The sequence below is a fragment of the Thermobia domestica genome, chromosome 18 (genome assembly GCF_964235325.1).
Source record: "Thermobia domestica chromosome 18, izTheDome1.hap1.1, whole genome shotgun sequence".
Lineage (NCBI taxonomy): Eukaryota > Metazoa > Arthropoda > Insecta > Zygentoma > Lepismatidae > Thermobia > Thermobia domestica.
In genome coordinates, this window is record NC_137471.1 from 38,516,811 (window position 1) to 38,540,558 (window position 23,748).

General features: G+C 35.3%; 1 protein-coding gene across 6 annotated transcripts in view; it reads left to right on the top strand.

The window, feature by feature from the left end:
- Window positions 1–23,748, top strand: part of LOC145675968 (uncharacterized) — a 63,771-nt gene that overhangs the window by 13,340 nt on the left and 26,683 nt on the right. For 2 of the 6 annotated variants that reach the window (XM_081746787.1, XM_081746788.1), the window contains exon 3: window positions 5,827–7,503. The exons of 1 other annotated variant lie outside the window; for it this stretch is intronic. In XM_081746787.1, coding sequence (XP_081602913.1) covers window positions 5,827–6,820 — 994 coding nt within the window. In that variant the 3' untranslated portion in view covers window positions 6,821–7,503. Of the gene's footprint in view, window positions 1–5,826; window positions 7,504–15,288; window positions 15,424–23,748 lie in introns of those variants that run through there. 3 more of the 6 variants (XM_081746786.1, XM_081746791.1, XM_081746785.1) reach the window with 3 other exon arrangements.

Below are 23,748 nucleotides of genomic sequence, written 5' to 3' on the forward strand. Positions count from 1 at the left end.
GTGACGAAACCTTATATTATCCCATATCGATTTAGAGAAAATGTGCGTAAACAGATATCAGAGATGTTAGAGCAAGGAATAATAAAACCTTCTCAAAGTATACATTTAAACCCGTTGCATGTAGTACCAAAGAAAGACGGAAAACTGAGAATAGTGATGGATCTCAGAAAATTAAACTCACATGTTAAGTTACAACAAGTAAGATATACTCCTGTAGATGAAATCCTCAGTTTATTACAGGGTAATACCGTATTTGGGAATTTAGATTTGGTCATGGCATATAACCAAATTATGCTGGATGAAAGTTCGAAACCCTTCACTGCCTTTTTGTTTGAAGGTCAGTTATATGAATATAATCGAGTGGTGTTTGGATTGATAAATTGTAGTGCAGAATTGGCAACTTGTTTGAATCAAGTGCTAAGGCAAGATTTACGTAGTAATGTCGTATATTATGCCGATGATATTTTGATTATGGGAAAAACACCCGAGGATTATTTGAAGAATTTAGACTTAGTTCTTCAGCGATTAGAAAAATTCGGCTTAACTGTAAATATTGAAAAATCTAAATTCTTTCAAAGGTCTATTGACTTTTTGGGGTACTCAATCGATGCAAAGGGAATGTGTTACAGTGATTCCAAAGTGCAAGGAATTAGAGATCTACCAATTCCCACGAATTTAAAAGAAACTAGGCAGGTGTTAGGACTTTTTAATTGGTTTAGAAGATCCATTCCTAAGTTTGCTGAGATGGCTGAACCATTGTTTTCGATTACGAAGAAAGGAGTACCATGGCAATGGGGGGAGCCACAAGAACGAAGCTTCCAATGTTTAAAAACCTGTATAATGAGAAACATCCGTTTGAACCATCCAGACTATAGTCGTCCTTTTTTGTTCAGTGCGATGGAGCACTTACAGGCATTTCTGGTATACTCTGGCAACCTGGGATTAACACTAATGAACCGTCAGTAATACATTGTGTAAGTCGGACTCTGAAAAATGCGGAGAAGGCATATACCATAACAGAAATTGAATTATTGGCGGTGCGATTTTCTTTGCAAAAATTTGCTCCCTACTTAAGCGGATGTCACTTTACCGTTATTACTGACCATAACTCACTATGCCATTTGAAGAAAATACAGGGATACAATAGCCGTTTGTTAAGATGGTCCTTAGAGATGCAATCCTTTGATTTCGAACTTAAGCATATAAAGGGAGTAGATAACGTACCTGTAGATACATTATCCCGGTTATTTCCAAGTGAAAACCATCATGTATTGTCAATAAATGTCTTCCAAATTTTACAAGAAGAAATTTCAAATATTTCTGTTGATGAATTGCAAAAATCTCAAAGAGAATATGAGCCTTATGCAAACATTATTCAACATCTGACTTCATGTCCAGATAAATGTGATTGTCCTCGTTCTTGGAACGCCCTGTATAGTATGTCGAACAATGTGTTGGTAATTAAAGATTTTAAATTTGAACATCGAAACAAAATTTTTGTTCCACCTAAATTGGTGCGCCACATATTGAAAGCTTATCACGAGGACTTTGGACATTTCGGTTATCTGAAGGTGTATTCTCTTATAAATAAATCATTTTATTGGAAATCATTTAGATCTCAGATTAAAAATTATATTAATGATTGTGAAGAATGTATGAGAATCAAGCACAAGTATCGTTCTATGTATAAACCTATGATGTCCATAATACCTGAACGACCACATTCATTCATCTCCATAGATTTGTATGGTTCACTTCTAGGAGCTTCCACCGGCGAAACCTTTTTGCTCACTGTGATGGATATTTTCACCAGGTACATAGTAGCGTATCCTTTGCGAAGAGCAACCGCATCAGCGATAATTAACCGTATTTTAAATGTACACATTCCACATTGCGGTCCTGTTGAGCATGTATTATGTGATAATGGAGGACAATTTAGGAGTCGTGTTTTTACGTGGCATGAATAATGCAGGTATCAAAGTACATTTCGTAACACCGTATTATCCCAGCAGTTCTGTTGTAGAGAATGTTCATCGTCATCTAGGAATGTTGTTCCGACATTGTTGTCGTAATAATCATAAGAATTGGATTAAATATGTGAGTGAAATCACGTATTTTCTGAACTATTCAGTGTCTGATACACTTGGAGTGGCGCCTGCCAATATTCACAAAGGTTCGTATTACGTAACGCCAATTGAACAATATTTTGAGATTCGACTCGATAATAACAACGAAGTAGATCATTCCCACCTAGTGAGCATGATTCATTTACGACGAGTACAGAAATTTAAATCTCGAAATTTGAAAATTGAAAAACAACAATTGGGAAAAGTTAAAATTCAACCTAAAGATTTAGTATTTGTACGCTTACACCCTCAGAGTGACGCTACATTAAAAAGGATATACAAATTTTGTGATGTGTACGCTGGACCTTATTTATGTTCTAAACAAATCAGTCCTAAGGTATTTGAACTTATGGATATAAAGACTGGGAAAATTTTAGGATTACGAAATATTGATGAAATTAAGTTATGGCAGCTTACTGAAAACACTAGAAAACGATGGATGGATTTAGTCAAAACTTTAGTTCCTCCTGAAGTCATAACGAAAGCTAATGTAAAGAACACTTAACAGAATGGAAATATGTAAGTTGATTTAATGTATTTTTATTTTATGCTATTTAATCTTGAGTTGAAGGCAGGGAAAGACTGGGAAAATTTTAGAATTACGAAATATTGATGAAATTAAGTTATGGCAGCCTACTGAAAACACTAGAAAACGATGGATGGATTTAGTCAAAACTTTAGTTCCTCCTGAAGTCATAACGAAAGCTAATGTAAAGAACACTTAACAGAATGGAAATATGTAAGTTGATTTAATGTATTTTTATTTTATGCTATTTAATCTTGAGTTCATGTGCTTTGATGTTATGTGTATTACTTAATAATTATGTTCCATACTATTTATGTGTTTTTCTTCTGATTGCCAACATATAACATCAATCTCATTATTCATGTTATGATGTCAATAAGATATTAATTCTTATGTTATGTCTTGATTATTATCGATAATTCAATCTCAATTTATATTTTGTTTAATTATATGTTATATTTGATCATTTTGGTGTTCAAAGAACAACTACATAAATATCACATGCATCTTTCTCGAAATATTCTTCATGAAGCCTAAGTAATGAATTAATAGCTTGTAGGCCCCGAAAAGGAATCAAATAGCTTATAACCAGCATTTTTATAGACCCGAAAAAGAACTTAAAAATCAAATAACTTGTAAATGTAATTTCGAATGCGCCTCATCGTCGATGAAACGTATAAATATATGAAGAGGATAATAAAGTTTAAAATAAATATGATAAAGAAATATGATAATGATATTGCTATAGAATTAAATATGATATATATGTATGTATAATTATATGAATTGTAATTTTTAAATTTACGAGGTGCATTTGAAAACTCGAATGATTCCCATGTACATATATGTAAACGGTCGAGAATTCTTTTTCTTTTTATGAAGTTAATGAATAAAAAGAAAAGTCCGTCGGGCGAATCTGGATGACAGTGAACCATTGCCATCCACCTCAGCAAATGTGAAACTCCCAAAGCAGACTTACTAGAAAGTACAACGGTACGTTGTATATTAGTATTGTAAATATGCATTTGTTTATGGTTTTGGGCCATAAGATATTTCAAATTTGTACTAGGCTGGCTGATGTTTATTATCTGAAGAAGAGAAAGATATTCAGATATTCATATGTTAAGATAATGAAATTGACAATATCTAGTTGGCAGGCAACCAGATAAACATACATATATACAGAAATAAAGATGGAATCAATATAAAAGAGACGAAGTGTGTTATTACTTGATGGCTCAAGTTTAGATTACGAAAAGGAACCAGTTGTATATCGTTGTAAAAGCAGTGAATGACTAAAGAGAAGAAAGACAGGCAATTCAGTCAGCCAAGAGAGAAAACACTCCTGTTTGCACAGCCACGATAAAGTGCAGAGAACAAAGAGAACTTGACAAGTTAAAAGTACTACAAGAAATCTAGAAGTCCAACTTCAGCGAACAAGATTAGTAAGTTCTGGACACAATGTGTAAGACACAGTGCAACGTCGTACGATTCAGATAAGAGTCTAACGTTGAATATATGGCGTTTCAAGTTCAACAAAGGATCCATTGGCGTTGCTAGGCGGCAAATCAGCAACGGTATAACCACGCAAAAGTCTACACAAACTTGTTGCTTATGCGTCACAAAACCGTAAGTTATGGACAGTTAGAAGACCTCCATCAGCAAGCCGAAAAATCCCTACTCCTTCAGTTTTAGTCTTTTTACATTATATGTATTTATTATGCTTCTGGGGTGGCTTCTTCGTGTGGCCTGAAGACTAGATATAAAGAAATGGCAAGTTGGGAAAGAAAATCTGAAAAGCACAAAGGAAAGGAAGTCAGACATAAAAAGATTGAAAGCTTAAGTTAGGTCTCTTACTTGATTAGCCAAAGCCGGGCGGCAGCTGCACATGGAAAGAACGCAACATGGCTTGAATGTTTCTTCACAATGCGGAAACAGTAGGTACGATAATATGACTCCATACGAAATTCAACGAAAAGTGCTCTGTGTTACTACAAGCGACAGATTTAAAAACTGTGCAAATGATATCCTGGAATTGTATATTGCAAATTACCCGTTATTCTACACGCCATAATCAGTTGAGAAGATTCTCCGTTATGGCCAGTATATCACCGTTCATGCTTTGCTTCCAATAGGACAAATGTTCGAAGAGGCCCAGTTGTACATCAGCAGTACTGAGAGCACATTAAGCAGTTCCAAGAGCATTACTCGCTTAAGTGCTCCAAAGAAAGGCAGTGGAAAATGTTATGTTCCGACAATTTGTGACACCTGATTCCCTAACTTCCACCTTCCGATAGGCCATGTCTCAACGAAACAGAAGAAAGCACCGTTGGGAAGTCCTTTCTCTCGTGAAGCCACACGTGCGTGCAACAAGGATTAACTTTGATTTTGAATAAATAGCCATATACGTCCCTATCAGTGTTGGGCAAATTTCAATTGAATTAACATTTAACAATTAATCTGTAAATTTAATTGTTAATTGCAATTAACAATTGAAGTAAGTAATGGTTAATTGTTAATTGCAGTTGGCCATTAATAATGGGAATCAATTGCAGTTAATCAATTGATTGAAAGTAATTGCAATTGAATTCAGTAATTGCAATTTATTTTCACGGATTAATTTTCACCACTGTAATTCAGAGAGGGAGTTGGACAATGAAAACTTTACGTGCGATCAATTGACTCACCACTCATCGTGACACATGACCCGCTGAGACCCACTCTGACCCACCACCCACCATGAAGCACTCTCTCCCAATGTGATATCACACATTGATTACATCAAAAATCGGGGTAATATTGATAGAATGAAAATCGTCATATGCATTTATTCTATCATTACTGAAATTGAGATACTGTTACGTAGGAGTGACGTGTTGATAAAGCGAAAAGGTACTTTTACCGCACGTATCCAACTAAATCTCACAGTGATAGTTTTGTTTCCTTTCATAGTTAATTTCCTCTTATCACCTTAGTAATTAAGGCACAGTATATTATTTGGTTATCAGCGTGTAATTGTTATATTACTCAAATAATTTATTAACCAACAATGAGTCTAATTTTTTTTTACCATAGTTGTAACACCATTTTTTTTCTTCTTTTGTTACGAAGAATGGCATCCAGTCGGTGTCTCCTATTCTGTCACACGTAAAAAGTATATTTTACATTTTTCAGATCGCATAGCGCTGCTTGGAGTGGGTACAAAAATACACAAACACTTGACCAAAATTTCGAATTGAGATTACATACTTCTGTAAATCATACGAGTGTGGAAATCGATAGCCCAAGGTCCGCTTCATTAATTCAGGTGCCAAATGATACCAGATGTTCCTTACGCGGATGTCCTATTGATGGAACAGAGCACACGGTAGAATCTATATGTGTAAACGAAACTGTATCACCTACAGACGAAACAACCGAAACTTCTGTTATATGTGGAGATACGTGTACTACAAAAGGTGTGTTAAAGACTCATAGCGTTATACATAAAGGTACAAGTCCAACTACTTGTCTACAGTGTTCCAAAACTTTTACCTGTAAAGCTAATTTAAAGACCCACATGTTTATTCATACAGGGGAAAGACCGTATACCTGCACCTATTGTGGAAAGGCTTTTAATCAGAAAGGTACTTTGAAATATCACTTGCTTACTCATACAGGGGAAAGACCGCATACCTGCACCTTTTGTGGAAAGGGTTTTAGTCGGAAAGGTAATTTGAAATGTCACTTGCTTAATCATACAGGGGAAAGATCGCATACCTGCATCTATTGTGGAAAGTCTTTTAGTCACAAAACTAATTTGAAACGCCACTTGCATAGTTATACAGGGGAAAGACCACATACTATCACCTATTGTGGAAAGGCTTTTAGGCAGAAAGAAAAATTGAAATGTCACTCGCTTACTCATACTCCTGAGAAAACGCATGCTTGCACTGTGTGTGGCAAAACATTTCCTTTTAAGTCTAAATTAAAGAGACACACTTTTACTCATACAGGTGCGAAACCGCATGCTTGCACTGTGTGTGGAAAAACATTTTCCAGTAAGTCTCATTTAAAGAAACACACTATTACTCATACACGTGAAACACCACATGCTTGTCCTCATTGTGGCGTTTCATTTCGTACAATATTTCATTTAAAGGCTCATGTATCTATTCATAGAGAGTGAAGATAGCATACCTGCACTTATTGTGCAAAGGCTTTTAGTACAAAAGGTATTTTGAAACGTCTCTTGCTTGCTCATACACGGAAATTAAGGCATAGGTCCACCTAGTGTATAGGAGCTTTTAATAGGAAAGGTAATTTGAAATGTCATTTCCTTACTCATACAGGGTTTAGATGGCATACTTGAACGTTTTGTGTAAAGGCTTTTAGAAGGGAGATACTTTGAAATGTCACTTGCTTACTGATATAGGTGCAAGATCACATGCTTGCACCCTGTGTTGCAAAAAAGTTTCTGGAAAGTCTGCTTTAAAGAAAACATTCTTACTCATACAGGTGCAGAACCACATGCTTACCCTCATTGTGAAAAGCGTTTAGTAGTTAATATGATTTGAAGGAACATGCCATTACTCATACAGGTGTACGTCCATTTACTTGTACGCAATGTGGCAAAGGGATTTCAACGAAAACTCGTTTGAAGACTCACATGCTTACTCATAGGATTAACCCTCGGATGCATGTCGCTTTTTTTCTACACTTTTACATATGTGGGGTCAATTTGACCCCACGCAATATTTGGTTGATAATAATATAACATAGTATGCATGTTAGGTTAATTAGATTACGTTAGGTTTGGTTAAGTTAGGTAATGCGGAGGTATGTTAAGTTTGTTTAGATTAGGTTACATTAGGCAAGGTATATAGTTCAGGTTATCGCGTTTTATTCATTAATATAAGGAATAAACCAATTACAAATATTGTTCAGATATTTTAACTGTTTTCCTCTTCCTCGCTTTCCGAATAGTTAAAAATAGTTCACTCTTCTTCATATTAATATGAGTAACAGTTCACTTACACTTATCCGAGCTGCAATTCAGCACCATAATCTTACTTGAAACAAAAGATTTCTTGAGCAAGGAAAACAACACTAAATATGAAGAAAGTACCCATGTTTTGGCTTTGTCACATCAATACACATCACTGACATTCAGAACACACTACTAACACACTACTGTGAAATTTGCACACATACTTCTCACATCTGCTGCAACGCTGTGATGTCTTCCTGTCCTCTTCCCTTGTACAGATCTGACATCTTACTCTCTTGTTCGAAGATGTAGGAGCCAATGCCTTTGTTTCCCTCTCTACACCGCAGAGTTTCATCTCATCAATCACTGGTTTCTTTAGGTTCAAACTGTGGCACCTCAGCCTGATGTGAGGAAGAATCAGTTCGTTCGCCAACTCAGTTAGAAAGACACGGCGCTTGTGACTGATCCCTGAATGATAATCCGGATGTTGTGATAAGTAGCATGTGTATGCATTGAGAGCGCCTACGTTGATTACATTATAAAAGAGGGCCATTGGCCAGCGACGCGTCTGTCTCCTACAGGTGTATGTTTGAACCAATTTGTCCATGGCGTCAACTCCACTCTTTGTTTGGTTGTAAAATTTTATGATTTCTGGCTTCTTCTTGGAATCTTCCTCATCCACGCCTGTGTCATGATGCATGGTGCTGAGTAGAATGACGTTCTTATTCTTTTTCGGTACGTAGCTTACTAGGGTAACATCTTTATTGAAGACGAATTGTGATGTGCTAGGCTGTCTTGACTTAACATTGACCAGCGCAGGTGGAATTTCACGTCTGTTTTTCTTTATTCTACCAACAATAGTTACATTTTGTACCAACAGTTCCTTAGCTAAATCATAACTTGTGAAAAACTGATCAGTTGTGATATTACTGCCGGAGTTCCGCAGCGTGTAGCACAATGTCTTCACGACGTTGCTGGCGAGGTTAGTTTGAACTGGTTCCCCTGGCTGTCGTCCCAAGTACACTAAACCGTCTTTTGCTTAAAAGTTCTCAGCATCACACAACCAGAAGATCTTAATGCCGTATTTACCTGGTTTACTTGGCATATACTGCACAAACTTGCATCTCCCACGGAAAGGCACTAACTGTTCATCAATCGTGAGGAAAACTCCGGGAACCATAACTTTTCGACAATTTTCTATGAAAAGTGTCCAGATATATCGAAATGCAGCCATGTGATCAGTTTCCAGACGCAAAGCGCGGGTTCGCTTGTCATCGAACCGGAGCAGTCTTCTGATATCTTCGAAACGATTCACGCCAAAAGTTGCTTTGTATTTCGGATTAGCGAATTTGTTGAGAAAAAGTTCGCGAATAGGAACATCCCAACTTCTCTCAGTACCTGCGATAAGAAGGATGCCAATAAAAGCCTGAAGCTCTTCTAATGTTAGGTCAGTCCACTTTTTCACTGATTTCACTGCCACTCTTCTTCCTTCTAAATTCGTGCACTGCACAATTTCCTCCAAAATGTTACGGGAAATGAACAAATCAAAGGCATCTTTGGGTGACGTCAAGACAAAGCCCCGCGGGTGACCTTGTACATTCCTTACGATGTTGTGCCTAGCAGTCTGGTGAACACCGGGTGGTTTGCTTTTCCACTCAATTCCATTCTTCGAAATCATACCGAAAGACGCTTGCTCATCCCTTGCATCTTCTTCTTCTTCTTCATCATCATCACCACCATTATCCATTTCAAAATCACTGTCTTCCCTCGGAATGTTTTCCTCCTCTGAAACTCCATCATCTTCGTCAAAACTGTCCAAGTTGCTGGCAACACCATTATCATCCTCCTCCGTAAGCAGTTCGTTTATTTCATTTAGAGACAATCCTCTTTTTGTCATTACTGTCTATGGCACTTTCAGTCTAATAAACAGGATTTTATAAAATCACGTAAAAGCAATAAGCATGCACTTGTTCAAACCTAAAATGCGGCGTTCTTTCACACACGGTGTGCAATTGTTTCTGCAACACAAACAAACATGAGAGCGGAGCACTGTAGAAATGTCGTCCGACTATACACGCGGTCTGTCAACAACAACTGATTGCAGTGTTGTCAGGTTACAGTGGAAAAAAATATTTTCAAATAAGATAAAACAACCTTTTATTCGCGACAAATTTTTACTATACTTGCAGCAATATGCGAATTTATGGAAATTTTACAAGAGCATAAGTTTATTCCCAGAGAAAATAAGATCTCGAAATCAAAACTTATAAAAAATATCCAGTTTTACAAAAAGATTCATCATCATCCCTCGATAATTCGAATGATGATGATTGTTGTTCTGCCCTAAGGCAGGTCTTTGACCCGAAGGTCCCTGGGCAAGATGAGCCCATGGTGGTTTTTCATTGCCTTCCATGGGATGATGATGACGTCCTAAGGACGGGACCTACAGTTTAACGTGGGATCCGAATCATATGTGTCCCCACCGGGAATCGAACCCGGGACCCCTTGATTACAAGGCGGTGAGAGTAACCACTTATCCACCGGGGAATACTGATTTTAAAAGATTTTCTCTACTTTGGGTATAGCTGAACATTATATCCAGGCCAAACTTTTTATTTTGAACGTTTCTAAACTATTTTGAAACTGGGGTCAAATTGACCCCACATATGTAATAGATGGGTAATGATAAAAAATGGTAAAAAAAATAAATAATAATAACTTGCAAAACAAATGTGTTTACATTCTTTTGTAGTTGAAGCATCCTGCTTAGATGTCACAGAACATCAGGATTTTTCAGTGAGATTTCCTTGTAATACTAGGAAATAAAAGCATGTTGGGGTCAAAATGACCCCACACATGCATCCGAGGGTTAAAAGCCACATTGCAACACATAATGGGACAATGTCTCAATTCAGAAAGGTAGTTTATGGGTCCGAATACGTACTAATGGATGTGAAAGACCAAACGCTAGCACTTAGTTCAGTATATGTTCACTATACTACGTGTTATAAATACTTATAGAATTGAATGTCGATTATTTGCACTGTAAGCAGCAAAAGAATTTCAACCAAAACTTCCTTAAAAATCCAGATGATCATTGATATATGTGAAATCCAAATCTAATCCCTTTTAGTGGCATGCCCTTCAATTACACAAGCAATTTGATAGTCTGCATTCTTACTCATACATTTAAGATTTTACATCATGTTAGTTATTGCATCAAGGCTATTATTAAAAAAAGACACGTCGCTGTGCTTATTCTTAGAAGGCGATTGCTTAAAAAAGAAACTAAAAGTTTCTCGTGCTTATTCATACTGATAATTGATGCCATGCTTAGATTAATTGTGGCAAAATACTTATTTATTGGAACATTTTGCTCATGCATGTAAAAGTCACCATGCTTCCAAGTTTAGCGAAGAGGTAACAGAGAAGTCAAAAAGGAGCTCAGTCTTTTTCATATACGAGAAGATGAAGCAGTTGCGGACAATATGTCTAAGGTTTTGCTACAAATGTCATGTTGTAATTCTGGTTTGAAAAAACGGGCTGTAGAACCTGCCTTTCAAAACTATCCACTTTCGTACCCACAATTTTCTCAAAATTATTCAGTTGTGAAAATATATTTTTATTTCAAATTGTCGATGAAGAAAGAGAACGTCACAATAATGCAGAGTAATTCAAGAGGACATTTTATCTTACTACACCCGGACTTACTTTATTATGTTACTAATCAAGTAATTGTGATGAACATTAGTAATCCGAAATCTACTATGTGTTATGTAAAGAGTAATTTTGCTCATTTGGATAGAAGAAACACATAACTTGTAAGCCTGGAAGTCCTTTTAGGCACCAATTGTTAAAAACTTTATCTACATAAGAGCAAAGAATATTTTGTTTTCAGTATAGTAAGCAAACAAAAGTGAGAATATAAAAAACATTTTTAAATACTTGCTTTGAAAAATTTACTGTACAAATATCTCCGGTTCCAAGTACTGTAGAGTAGTTCAGAAGGATTGAAGTTTTACGTCTATTCGGACAGATCATATTCTGGGTTTCACTGTAGGAAAACATTTATTGCTAAAGGCAATTTGAGGAACGAGACACTTATACATTCTAGTGAAAAACTACATCGTAGCACTTACTCTGGGAAGACCTTTACTCATTAAGATACTCCGAAGAAACATATTTATACATTGATAGACATGTGTTCTCTTTGTCGAAGCGTTCTGTACGACAGTTTGTTAAAAAACTCATTCTTAGTAGTGCAAGCGAAAGGACGTTTCATTAATTATAGTACAGCGTTTATTACGAAATCTTTTAAAAAATCTAGTGTGTCTTCATACTGGCATACACCGAAATCGCTGCATTCATTGTTGAAAGACTTACTTGAAAAACTGGGATGCAGTTCACATGGTTAATCATAGGAAAGCAGAAAGCAGACATATTTTCACTAAGTGTGGCAAAATAGTTGATTGAAGGAGTAGTTTTAAAATATAAATGCTTATTCATAAAGCTTAAAAAACAAATAGTTTCAGTCAGTGTTCTGTTTGAGGTGCCTACTAATAGAACATATTCCTCACACGCCTATCCTAGTAATAGGAAAGAACACAATTAGGAATGTATTGGAAAATAAAATCTTATTAAGCAGCTGAAAGACCACATATCTGTGCTCAGTGTGTTAAGGGATTGACTAGTGAGCATGCCTTGAAAGTACAGATCGTAAGTCATAACATGAAGGGTCAATCATTTGCAGTGACTGTGGCGACCCTTTTATAAGCGCAGATTTTTAACGTCCCGTATGGTCATCCAGGAGAAAAAAACATTTCTTCGCTCAATGCGGCAATGCTTTTGAGCACAAAACTCATTTCAAGCTCCATGTGCATAAACTTGCACGACAGTAATTACATCCATGCACTGACTACCAGAAAGGTTTTAGCAACAAGAATTGTTAAAAGTATCACATGTTTACTCAAAGAGGAGATAGATCACATTGGTGCGCTGAGTGATGCAAGGTTTTTGCCAAGAAGATTGCTTAAGCTTGTATATACTTCTTATACAAGAGATGCAACATAAATTCGCTGAATGTGCCAAAGCATTTACGATGAAGCCTTACATCAAATCTTAACATTTTACCCATACAGGAGTGGAAGAACGTAATAACACTGAGCGTGGCAAAGGTTTTAAATTAAGGGGACATTTAAGGTACCATATGCAAACTCATACCGGAAAGAAGTCATTTATTTGTATTGAAGGAGGAAAATGGATAACTCAAAAAGCTAGATTGTAGTACAATACGCTTAGTCATAAAGAGGTGAAATCGCGCCGCTGGTATTCGTGTGACAAAGCTTTTGAGCACAGGAGTCTTTTGAGGTCCCATATGCATAATCATAAGGACGACTCATATACTTGCAATGAATATGGAAAAGCTCTCCGGGAAAAAGATTATTTAAATTCCCATGTGTAGAGACGTAATATTTTTGCTAATGATATATGTGCGAAACGTTATAAAAATGCGTATATGATTTAGGAAACATCAAACTTTTCGTTTCAGAACCAGAAGTCACATTTATATTATCACGAGTTTTCGCGAAATTCGGCGTTACACCCGATTAATGCGAATAAAGACAAAAAGCGAAATTTTTATTGTTTATCTTAAAAATCATTGTGTTTAATCGAAAACGTGTACAACACTAACTTAGGTCCATAAAATCCATAAACAAGGATGGCGTGATGTCTCTTTCTGGGGTTCTAAGTTCTTTGTTATGCGTCACTAAGGGTACTTATACTCATCTTCTTGTCAGGAAGATGAAAAACTTCCAAAATGAATTAGTCAACACAAACAGGAAAATTTTTGTCTGTTACTGCAGAGTAAATTTATTAAGGGTAGTGCTTCTAACGAGGCTAAAGTTAAAGTAAAGTTGAAAATTTGTGTGTCAAAAAATAAATGAAGATGCAAGTTCCATGCAGCTGCAAGTCCAATCATGAGACAATGCTTTCTCCCATAAATAAAATTAAACTATCAAATCGAATGTAGGAAACCATTTATTTTATAGAGGTTTTCAGAAATCACTCTTAAGTTTTGGTGTGAAAGCAGTTTAAATTGCACTACTTCAGGCAAGCACCTTTGGGCGAAAAAAAATTTCAAATAGAAATGGTTACTTATAAAAATGTTACCCATGTTTGCTCTGTGTATCAAAGTGGTTAGTAACAAAGGCACTTCACATTAGCATATCAACCTGTACTGTGGAAAAATTTATTTTTGCATCAAGTGTAGCTAACTTTTACCAAGGGAAATAATTTGAAGTCTCAAAAGTGTACTTATGTTGGCCGATACCCACACAGCAATTACATCTTTTACAACGTTTCTAAAACGTGATATTTTCCTTCAGAAAATGTATCCTACTTCCCTTAAGCACATACATTCCATATGTTTTTGATAACATTTTCCAAGTAATACTTAAAATATGCCTGTAATACACTAAGAAACGTAGAAATATTTTATACACCGTTAAAAAAGTTTCCAATAATTTTTTTCAGTACGATTTTGAAACGTTTTATACAATGCTAACGGAATGGTTTTTAAAATGTTTCGCATGGGATATTTTAAAATGGCTTGCAGAAAACAGAAAATAATCAAGGATGAAGAAAAATTTTTCTAAATAATTTTACAATGTATTGAGTAGGCAAGTTAAAATGTTTTCTGAAGATTTTTAATTGATTTTTATCAAAGATTAATGTTCTGTAAAATATCTGTTAAAATAATTCCGATAAATAATAGAAAATGTTTTCTGTACAAGAAAAAAATAGTGAATATTTTCTGTACATGACAAAAAGTGTTTAGACAATATTTTCCTTTTTATGATAACATACTTCCTTTATATGACAAAAATATTTAGTGAATATTTTCTGTACCTTAGAAAATATACAGAGATTATTTCTGTACATCACAAAAGAATATTTTCTGTGCATCAGAGAAAATATTTAAAAAATACTTTCTGTACATTACAGAAAATACTTAGAGAATATTTTCTGTAGATAGAAAATATTCAGACAATATACATTTCTGCCTAATATAGTTTGAAATTTCTTTCTTTAAAACTGAAGGAAATGCATGCTGAACAGTTTTCCAACACTTGTAAGTTAAAAATATTTGGATTCCATTCTTACAAATTGATGGGGTGGAACCGGATGTTGGAACCGATTTAGAATACACGGAAACTTCTATCATCACAGAAATTTGTGGAAATACATTCTGCTAGTTATAAACTGGAAAATATCTTTAGTAATCATCTGCTTCAGTTTTGAGGAAGCTAACATTTCAAACCGTGTAGGTTTATTATTATGGTGACGAACAAATAATACCAAAGGAAATAAAAATATGCAGTATTTAAAATATTTCCCTTTTAAAGCGTTCAAAAATCTTAGCGGGTATTTCATGTGTGTTCTGAGTTTACTTACAATAACTAATTATAAGCATATCAACTACTGTTTCAGAAATGAATCACATATTTTCTGTGCATAAAATCATACCTGAAATTAATTTGACATAATTCGTACTTTTTGAGACGCGTTTGTTAAAAAATATTGTCTGCAATATATATATGTATATTCTATAATAATAATAGCTAGAATTGAATTTAAGAAAAAAATGTATTTCTTTTATTTTTTAGAATTTAGTCAATGGAGATGTACAGCTATACTACCCAGAACCTTAATTCCAAAAAGGACACGATGACTCAGTTAAGATAAGCAAAAATTAATGGAATATTGTAAAATAAAGTAATGTAAGGAGAGTATAAAGAAATTAGTTTTTAATCCGATTCTCATTATCATGACCATATAAATCCATTTGCCAAGTAGTGCAGATCCCTGCCTCAACAAGACCGGAACCCCTTTCGAATAAAACATTTAATTTAAAAACGATCGATCGATCGAAACAGCACAAACTAAAAAAATACTCTCAACCAATGTAGAAATATATATTTCAAAACAAACAAAAAAAAAAAAAATCTCAATTTCCGTATCACTCACCTTAAATATTATATCTGGAAGATTTATGTCCCCAATTTCTATATTTTAATTTTATCTACACTTCCCGGGTTTTTATATCAATCTCCAGTAAATTATTATATTCCGAAGCGCATGATTGTAACCTTGGCTTTGTATATGAGCCCCCCTGAGTAATCTGAGTGATCCTTTTCCTTCCACGAACGACTTGATGGTAACTGTTATCATACGTCTTATAAAACAAATGCTGTCACCTAAAATTTTTCATCGGAATTAAAATGGACCGGAACTGAGGTAAGTAATATGATGTTATAAATTAAAAAATCATATTAAATGATTTGACCTGGTTTATACCAGGATTAGAACTTTATTCACAGGGGGTAGTTTATCTCGATAATATTTCGGGTGTCAAAAAATTCAATGCGCAATCTTACAGAAGTGGTTCCTCACATCAAGATACGTGAAGAGAAATATGAACTTGTGGTCAAAAGTCCATAGTTTCGGAGCTATCGGCTGCCGAGATCTTGAAAAAATGATCTTTTAAGGGCACATAGCTCTCGGATTATTATGAGACGATCGTAGTCGGGTGACCACTTACCAAACAGTATGCACCCTATTCAAATATCCTGCAGCACTTGCGCAACGAATTCTATTGAGGAAGTTGGAGTACGAGGAGATACTTTTAAGTACTAATGGCAATATTCATGTGAATGCCAATTAAAAATCATTTCATTTTACTATTAGTAATCGAAAATCACCTTTTTTTTTTACTTTCATGTAGCAACAAATATTTTTCGAAGTTATGCAACTATAGAAAACATATTGTAGCTTCAAAGAGAAGTCATGAAATACCTCTAGTTCCTCTGTGCAATTCGTAGCGCCTTGGCCGGATGATCCTGAAACATGGATATTTAAATAGGGTGGATAATAGTTCCTAATAATGTCTTCACCTGACTATGATTTGTTCCAATAGTAGGGGGCGATAAACCCTTAAATATCAGTTTTTCACGTTTCGGCATTAAATAGCACCGGAACTATGGATGTTTGACCAGAAATTGATATAAATACTTTTTTCTAATTTTGATATGAGAATCACCTGTCGAAGTTTACCGGTTGATCTTTTTGATACCTGATATACCAGGTATGTATACACAATTTACTTTCCATCACGTGTGACTAATGTAATATTTGTAATATTTAATATTTGGTAAAATTAACAGTTTGGTAATATTTAAGACAACACGACCTACCAATCTAACACAATATATAACCTACACCGAAATAACCTTCAGCTACAATAATGAAAACAGGAAACAAAAAGTAAACTTCGCAATAGGGAGCATTCAGCGTTGAGTACAAGATACAAGCGAACAATATCACAGATTGAGCAAAACGGCTCGTATCAAACTGGAACACAAGATTTACTATTTTACCGCCCCCAATGTCATGCCTTTCTCAGACGCTTCTGGTTGAGAGTCATCATGTTGCGGGACAATGCCCTTATTGCTGGATGGACTACTTGTTTTTGACCTGAGAAAGAGGATTATGTAATTAGGCTTAATATTGACAGAAATAATTATTTATTCAAATGCAAAAGGGCAACAAGGAACGGACTGGAGCGCCGACTGGTATTTAGACTTGCGTTCACTTACATCTCAAATCCTTACTTGAAGTTATTTTTAATAAAGTAAACTCCCTATTAACCACAAAATTGGGTTGCACGGTAATCGCAGATAATCCACAGAATGGACCAAAAAGAATTTTTACAGTGATATTCACTTACAGCAGTCGTCTTTCACACGCAGTTAATGTTGTCTTAATGGATTAAAACAAAAGTTGAATTATAATCAAATTACTCGCTGAGCAAAGCAATACATTTTATTATAAACAACTAAAAAAGTGTAACGTTTCGCCAAGCAACTATGGCTTTCTTAGACATTATCCAGATGCCAAAATATAATCATACACCATGCACTCAAATTAGTGAGTTGGTAAAACTGTTTTCAGTATGACATAACAATCCCAGATAGGTGGACACGTCTCAAAACTGTGTTTATTTATTTTTGTACAGTATTCCTTTAGACAATATATTAGAAAAAAGTTTGTGTGTACTAGATAGGTGATGAGCACTAATAATCGACTCTATTTCTGCATGACGCAACGTTTGAGTCATGATTGTTAAAAGTGTTAAACCAACTCAGGCTGAAATCTCATTATAATTCCAGCACTACAAAAGAAAGAAAAATATTTATGTAAATAAGATAAAAATTTAATATATAACGATACCTTAACTCAAAATCTTGAAAATTGTTCCGTCTCTTGAGATGCATAGGGTAACGTTCTTCTTTTCAGACATCAGTTTCCTCTACAATCTATGTAAACAAGCTTGAAGAGTTCCTCCCAATGCTTCCAAGGAATCGAATTTCTAGAATTCAAAAACTTTCTTAAACCGGCCTCAAGTGAAGAGATTAGGTCGTAGCTCGTAACGTCTGAATCTGAATATGGGACATAGTACATTCTAAATAATGTCTTGATCCGACTTCGATCGATCGCATAATAGTAGAGCTATTAATCTTTAAAGTGCGTTTTCTTAGGTTTCGAGAGCCTATTGATTTTTTACACCCGATATATATGTACCGGGTGCGTCATTCATAATGTTAAACCTTGATTACGGAGAAACCAAAAGAAAGAGAGAAGCGAAACTTTGCACGAAGCAACTATACAAAAGGGCACATTGGTAGACGTATTATTTCACATCACCGGATAGACAGTGTTGCCAACCCAATATAAAGTTGATTTTTTAAAAATAGGACGACCTAAATTGTATTTCATAATTGAATTCAACACTAAAAAGGAAGACGAAAGATATCATACACGCAGGTCAGTGTTGCAAACTTCTCGAGAAACAACGTTAAATATGTGTCACATATAAACAACTTTTGCACACAAAGGGAGTGAGCTACACACTAGTTTTGCACAATAATTTAAATATTGGCTAGAACGGTTCAAATTGACATCAAGCTTAGATGGGTCCGAAAAACAGTGTTAACATAACAGAAAAGACAAAAGTCGAGTTTGGATATGGTGCAATAACTCGAAAAAGGCCATAAGTACATTACGGTTTAAAATTTATATGGCAATTTGGTACGTCACAAGAACCATTCTCACGTTTATTTGAAGTCGATAAGTCAAGTACTTACCGAAATATTCGGAATTTTGTAAAAGCTGACAGCGTTACAAACTTCTACAGCGCAAAATTCTCAGCTTTTACAAAATTCCGAATATCTCGGTAAGTACGTGACGTATTGATAATATAGGGTGCGTAATTTATGTCAAGCCCTGATAACGAAAAAAAAAAACAAGAGGAAGCGAAGTCAAATTTTGGACAAAGCAACTAGAAGATACAGGACACGCTTGCACGTAATAGGCAACAACACCATTTCAACAGTGTTGCCAACCCAATATGAAGTTATGGTTTTTCAAACGCTACGTCAAGTTATTACAAATTTCAAATCTACATTTAAAGTCAAATGCTATGATCGTCATTTGACGCATTTCGAGTAAAAAGAACAAATTTATAGGTCAATGCGAGAGTGACTTTTCTAAAGGGCCTTATTTAAAAAAAAGTACATAGATAACTACCACATCTAATTACGTAAATTATTTTTTGAAAAACAAAACTCATAATGGTATTTACAGTACTTCGATATCTTAAACCGCCCCAGGGATTTGATAGCTAATGATAAAGTAGCAACATTGCTTAAAATAATGTAATTGTAATAACTTGTTGGAATCATAACTACCAAAAGTTGTTGTCTTTTATAAAAAAGAAAAGGAGCAACAATCATGTTTAACAATTTTCCCAAATGCGTAATTTTAAGCAGTATTCCCAAGTTTATCATATCTCTGGAAGTGTATAAACATTACGGTCTTCGTGTTTCTGAAAAACAATCTGCGTAATTTGACGTGTTAGTAATTTATGCAATTTTCAAAATACGTCCTTTCGAAACAAGTAAATTTTCAATTTCTTATTTTGTTGCTACTTATTGGTAATACGTCAAATGGTCATAATATTTGAAGCTAAAATAATTCGATATGCCTTGAACATCCCTCCTACTTGCGTTATTAATATTGTAGCTTTCAAAAATGGTGTTATTTTTTAATTAACACTACAACGTCGTATATTTGCAACATAAACAGTAAGTGTGGTATAGTTTGTTTTCGTTTAAATGTAAATTTGATATTTTTAATAAACTGACGTAATGCCATTCGAAAAAACCAAATTTTATATTAAGTTTTCAACACTGTCAACTTGGTGGTGTTGCCAGTATGGTGTTCCCGTCTTCTAGTTCTTTCGTGCAGTTTCGCTTCCCTTCCTCTTTTTTATCGGTTATCATGATCTGATATTATAAATGACACACCTCTCTCTCTCTCTCTCATATATATATATATAATATCCAACGATCATAACGGAAAATCCAAAAAGAGAGAGAAATGAAACTTTGTAGGGAGCAGGGAGAGGACACATGTATTAGGCATGAACAGCCAGTGAACAATATTGCCAACCAAATATATACAAAGTTTTTTTTAAATTGCACCACATCAGTTTCTTACAAATTTCAAATTACATTAATAAAAGACGTATTACAACACTTACTGTCCATTTTGCAGACTACAGACGCTACAGTATCACAAACATTGAAAAAGCACCAAACTTTGACGGATCCTACAATAGTAATAACGTGAGACGAACCGGAAAATCATATCGGATGTACCTTAATGTTAAATACTACCGTCATTATTTTACTTATTTCAAATACGAAGGAACAAAATTTTGTGAAAATAGAAATCGGCCTTTCTTGAAATGCTTTGTTTCGAAAAACTCTCAAAAATTGCATATTTGAAATCAAGAAGAATGTAGTCGAATTGTTCTTTTTTCCGACTACAGTTGAACTCTTTTACAATGGATTTGATCAGCGCAAAGCAAATTCATTATCTATAATTCACTATGGAATATTATTCCATTCTGGAGATCTCTAAATAAATACATTTCGAGTTAAGCCAATTCTGAATCCAGGCATGTACTGAAAAACACGATTAAAAATAATATTATGAATCAGAATTTAAATACAAGCTATGGACTGAATTTTTGAGGTGGATTTTTGGATGTTATTGCTGTTTTTTTATAATTATTCTTTGTTAATTTTTATACGTTTTACCCACAAGTACCCAGTGGCATCTTTCGCTTGGAAAAATTTCAACAACTCTAGTTAATACCCACTCTTGTGGAGCTCAGGAAATAACACCTGACTTGTCGAATGGCAACACAACGATCTTTTTAAATAATACTTGATAGAGGCCATGTTCTATAATTTTGCGGAAGATTTCACATTCGCTAAATCCTCAGTGCCGAGCTCTTACATGCACTTACAAAAAGTCTGCTCTCTCTTTAAAACACCTATCAACATATGACCGGCCAGGTTGGAATTCCCATCTTCGGCTGTTAATTTTGGGTCCAGAAATAGATTTAGTGGTTAGTAAGAACAAATACTTAACTCTACAGGTGGCAATGGTTAGAACAAACACTAGGTCTCCCTTAACAACAAATCTTTTTCCCTGCTGGGTTTGATTCCACTTTTCATTGCGTGCGGCAACTTTTCGTTTTCTACGTAAATCAGCCATGACAAGCTTATTACTCCAATTAATCGAATCCTCAGCTGTGATTGCTTCCTGGACGTTTATCCCAAAATGGGCGAAAATGGGTCTTGACGAATTGATATTTAAATGTAAGCTAGCAGGTGAAACACCAAGAGTTTGGGAAATGGAGTAATTATACAACAATACTGCTTGGGTTTAGTATTCAGCCCATTCTTTATGAGATGACAAACACAACGTTCTAAGAGTTTGTACTAAATTTTTATTAACGTTTTCCACTAATGATTCCATAGGATGATACGGAGTGTATGACGAACAACTACATTGTACTTTTTCATGGCCTTTAAAAACTGCTTCGAATGAAATACAGGTGCATTGTCAGTAAAGATTACTCGGACTAATCCTAACATAGGGAAGTAGAATTCTTCCAGGCACCTTACTACAGCCTTTGCCGTTGACGTACGTAACGCAAATGCAGTACAGTAACGAGCGTAAAGATCCATTATTACCAAATCAAATCTTTTCTGAGTTTGACCTGTAGAGTAACTTCCGAGAAAATCTCTGCTAATTGCGTCTCTCGTTGCATTTACGGGTATTGTATTCATCAATTTCGCGGGTGGATGTTGGTCAGGCTTCATACGCTGACAAGTAATACAATCGCGAATGAAGTTTTTGACGGCTGTTCGCAACCCTTTCCAATGGAATGCTTTCGAAATTATTGAAAAAGTTCTTTAAACGCCTGAGTGATGAATGTCGGTATGGTACGCAACTAAGATATTTTGTGTGAGTGTTGGAGGGACAAATTTTCCGCTGATCAGGTTGGTGAAAATCTCGAACTAACAAAATATGATTGTCCAGCTTGTAAAACTTTTTTCCACGACCTACCATTCTTAAATTCTCTTTCGTCTGCGTTACCCTCTAAAACAGGAATGACATTAGCGTAATCGGAACATTCACGTTGGAGTGCAGCTAACCTTTCCGGTGTTATATTCATGACTTCTTCCTGCAAAACTTGGAAGGTATGAACTTTCAGTAGGCGGTGTTCATGGGTGGGGAAGAGCCTGCTAAACGTGTCACTTATAGTATTTTCAGAGCCTAGGATGTATTGTACGTCGTAATTTAATTCCTGTAATTCAACGGCCCATCTAAGTAAACGATTTTTCCACGGTTTAACCCGATCTAGATACGATAAAGCACGATGATCAGTTACAATAATTACGTGGTTACCTAAGAACATTGACTTCCACTTTCTGATTGCAAAAATAACCCCAAGACATTCAGCTTCCGTGGTAGAATATCTCTGTTCTGTAGGTGTTAACGTCCTACTAATGCACTGTATTATACGTTTTTCATCACCATGTTTCTGCCAGAGGATGCTTCCTATTCCACATCCTATTCGGCATCGGATTGCACGTAAAAGTCTTTTCTGAACTCCGGATGAGCTAACATAATTTTATTGCAAATATCCTGTTTAATTTGATTGAATGCCACTTCACATTGTTCGCTCCATAGCCATTTCTTCTTTTCTTTCAACAAATCGTATAACGGGGCGGCTTTCATAGCAAAATTGGGAACAAACGAACGGACCAAGAGAACAACCCTAACACTAAACGCAAAGTTTTAATGTTGGTTAGTTTTGGTACATCTCGAACGGCTGTTATACTACGTTCATCTTTTCGTATTCCTTCCTTGCTAACTACATATCCTAAAAATGGAACTTCCTTGGCGCAAAACAAACATTTGTCAATGTTTAAAGTGATTCCGTGTTCTTTAAATTTCTGAAATATTTCTGCTAATAATTATAAATATTCTTCAAAACTATTGGTCATTACTAAATTGTCGTCGACGAATCAGATTTTACCATGCAATTCGGGCCCCAAAACATATGCCACCATCGCGTTCAAGGCAGATGATCCATTTCGATATCCGAACGCCACTCTTTGATATTAATAACATAAGCCTTCGAAATTAAAAGCAAAATATGTTTGAGAATCTGGATGTAGTTCGGTTTGCAGATAACTCTGTTGTAAATCAATGACTGTGGTAAATTTCTTTCCTTGCAATTTCACGAGTAAGTCTTCGATTCGCTCAGGCCTTACTTGTCGTAATACGGAGTGCCTATTGACCATACGTAAATCGATACATAAACGAAACTGATTATTCTTTTTGGGTACTACTAAAATTGGGTTACTGTGTATACTCTGACTTGGTTTTATGATTTGCAACTGCAATAATTTTTGAAGCTCGTTTCTAACAAATGGAATGGCCTTGTAGGGTATGGGGTATTGTTTTCTCACTAACGCTTCCGTAGTATTAATTTCTGCTTTGTATACAAATCCTTTACACTTCCCGGGGTAATTAGTGAATATTTCTCTATATTTGAATAAAAAATCGAACAGCTGATTTCTCTGGGGCTGATTTAACCCATCTGATTTCTGAACTGCATTAATAATTTGTTCATGCGTGGC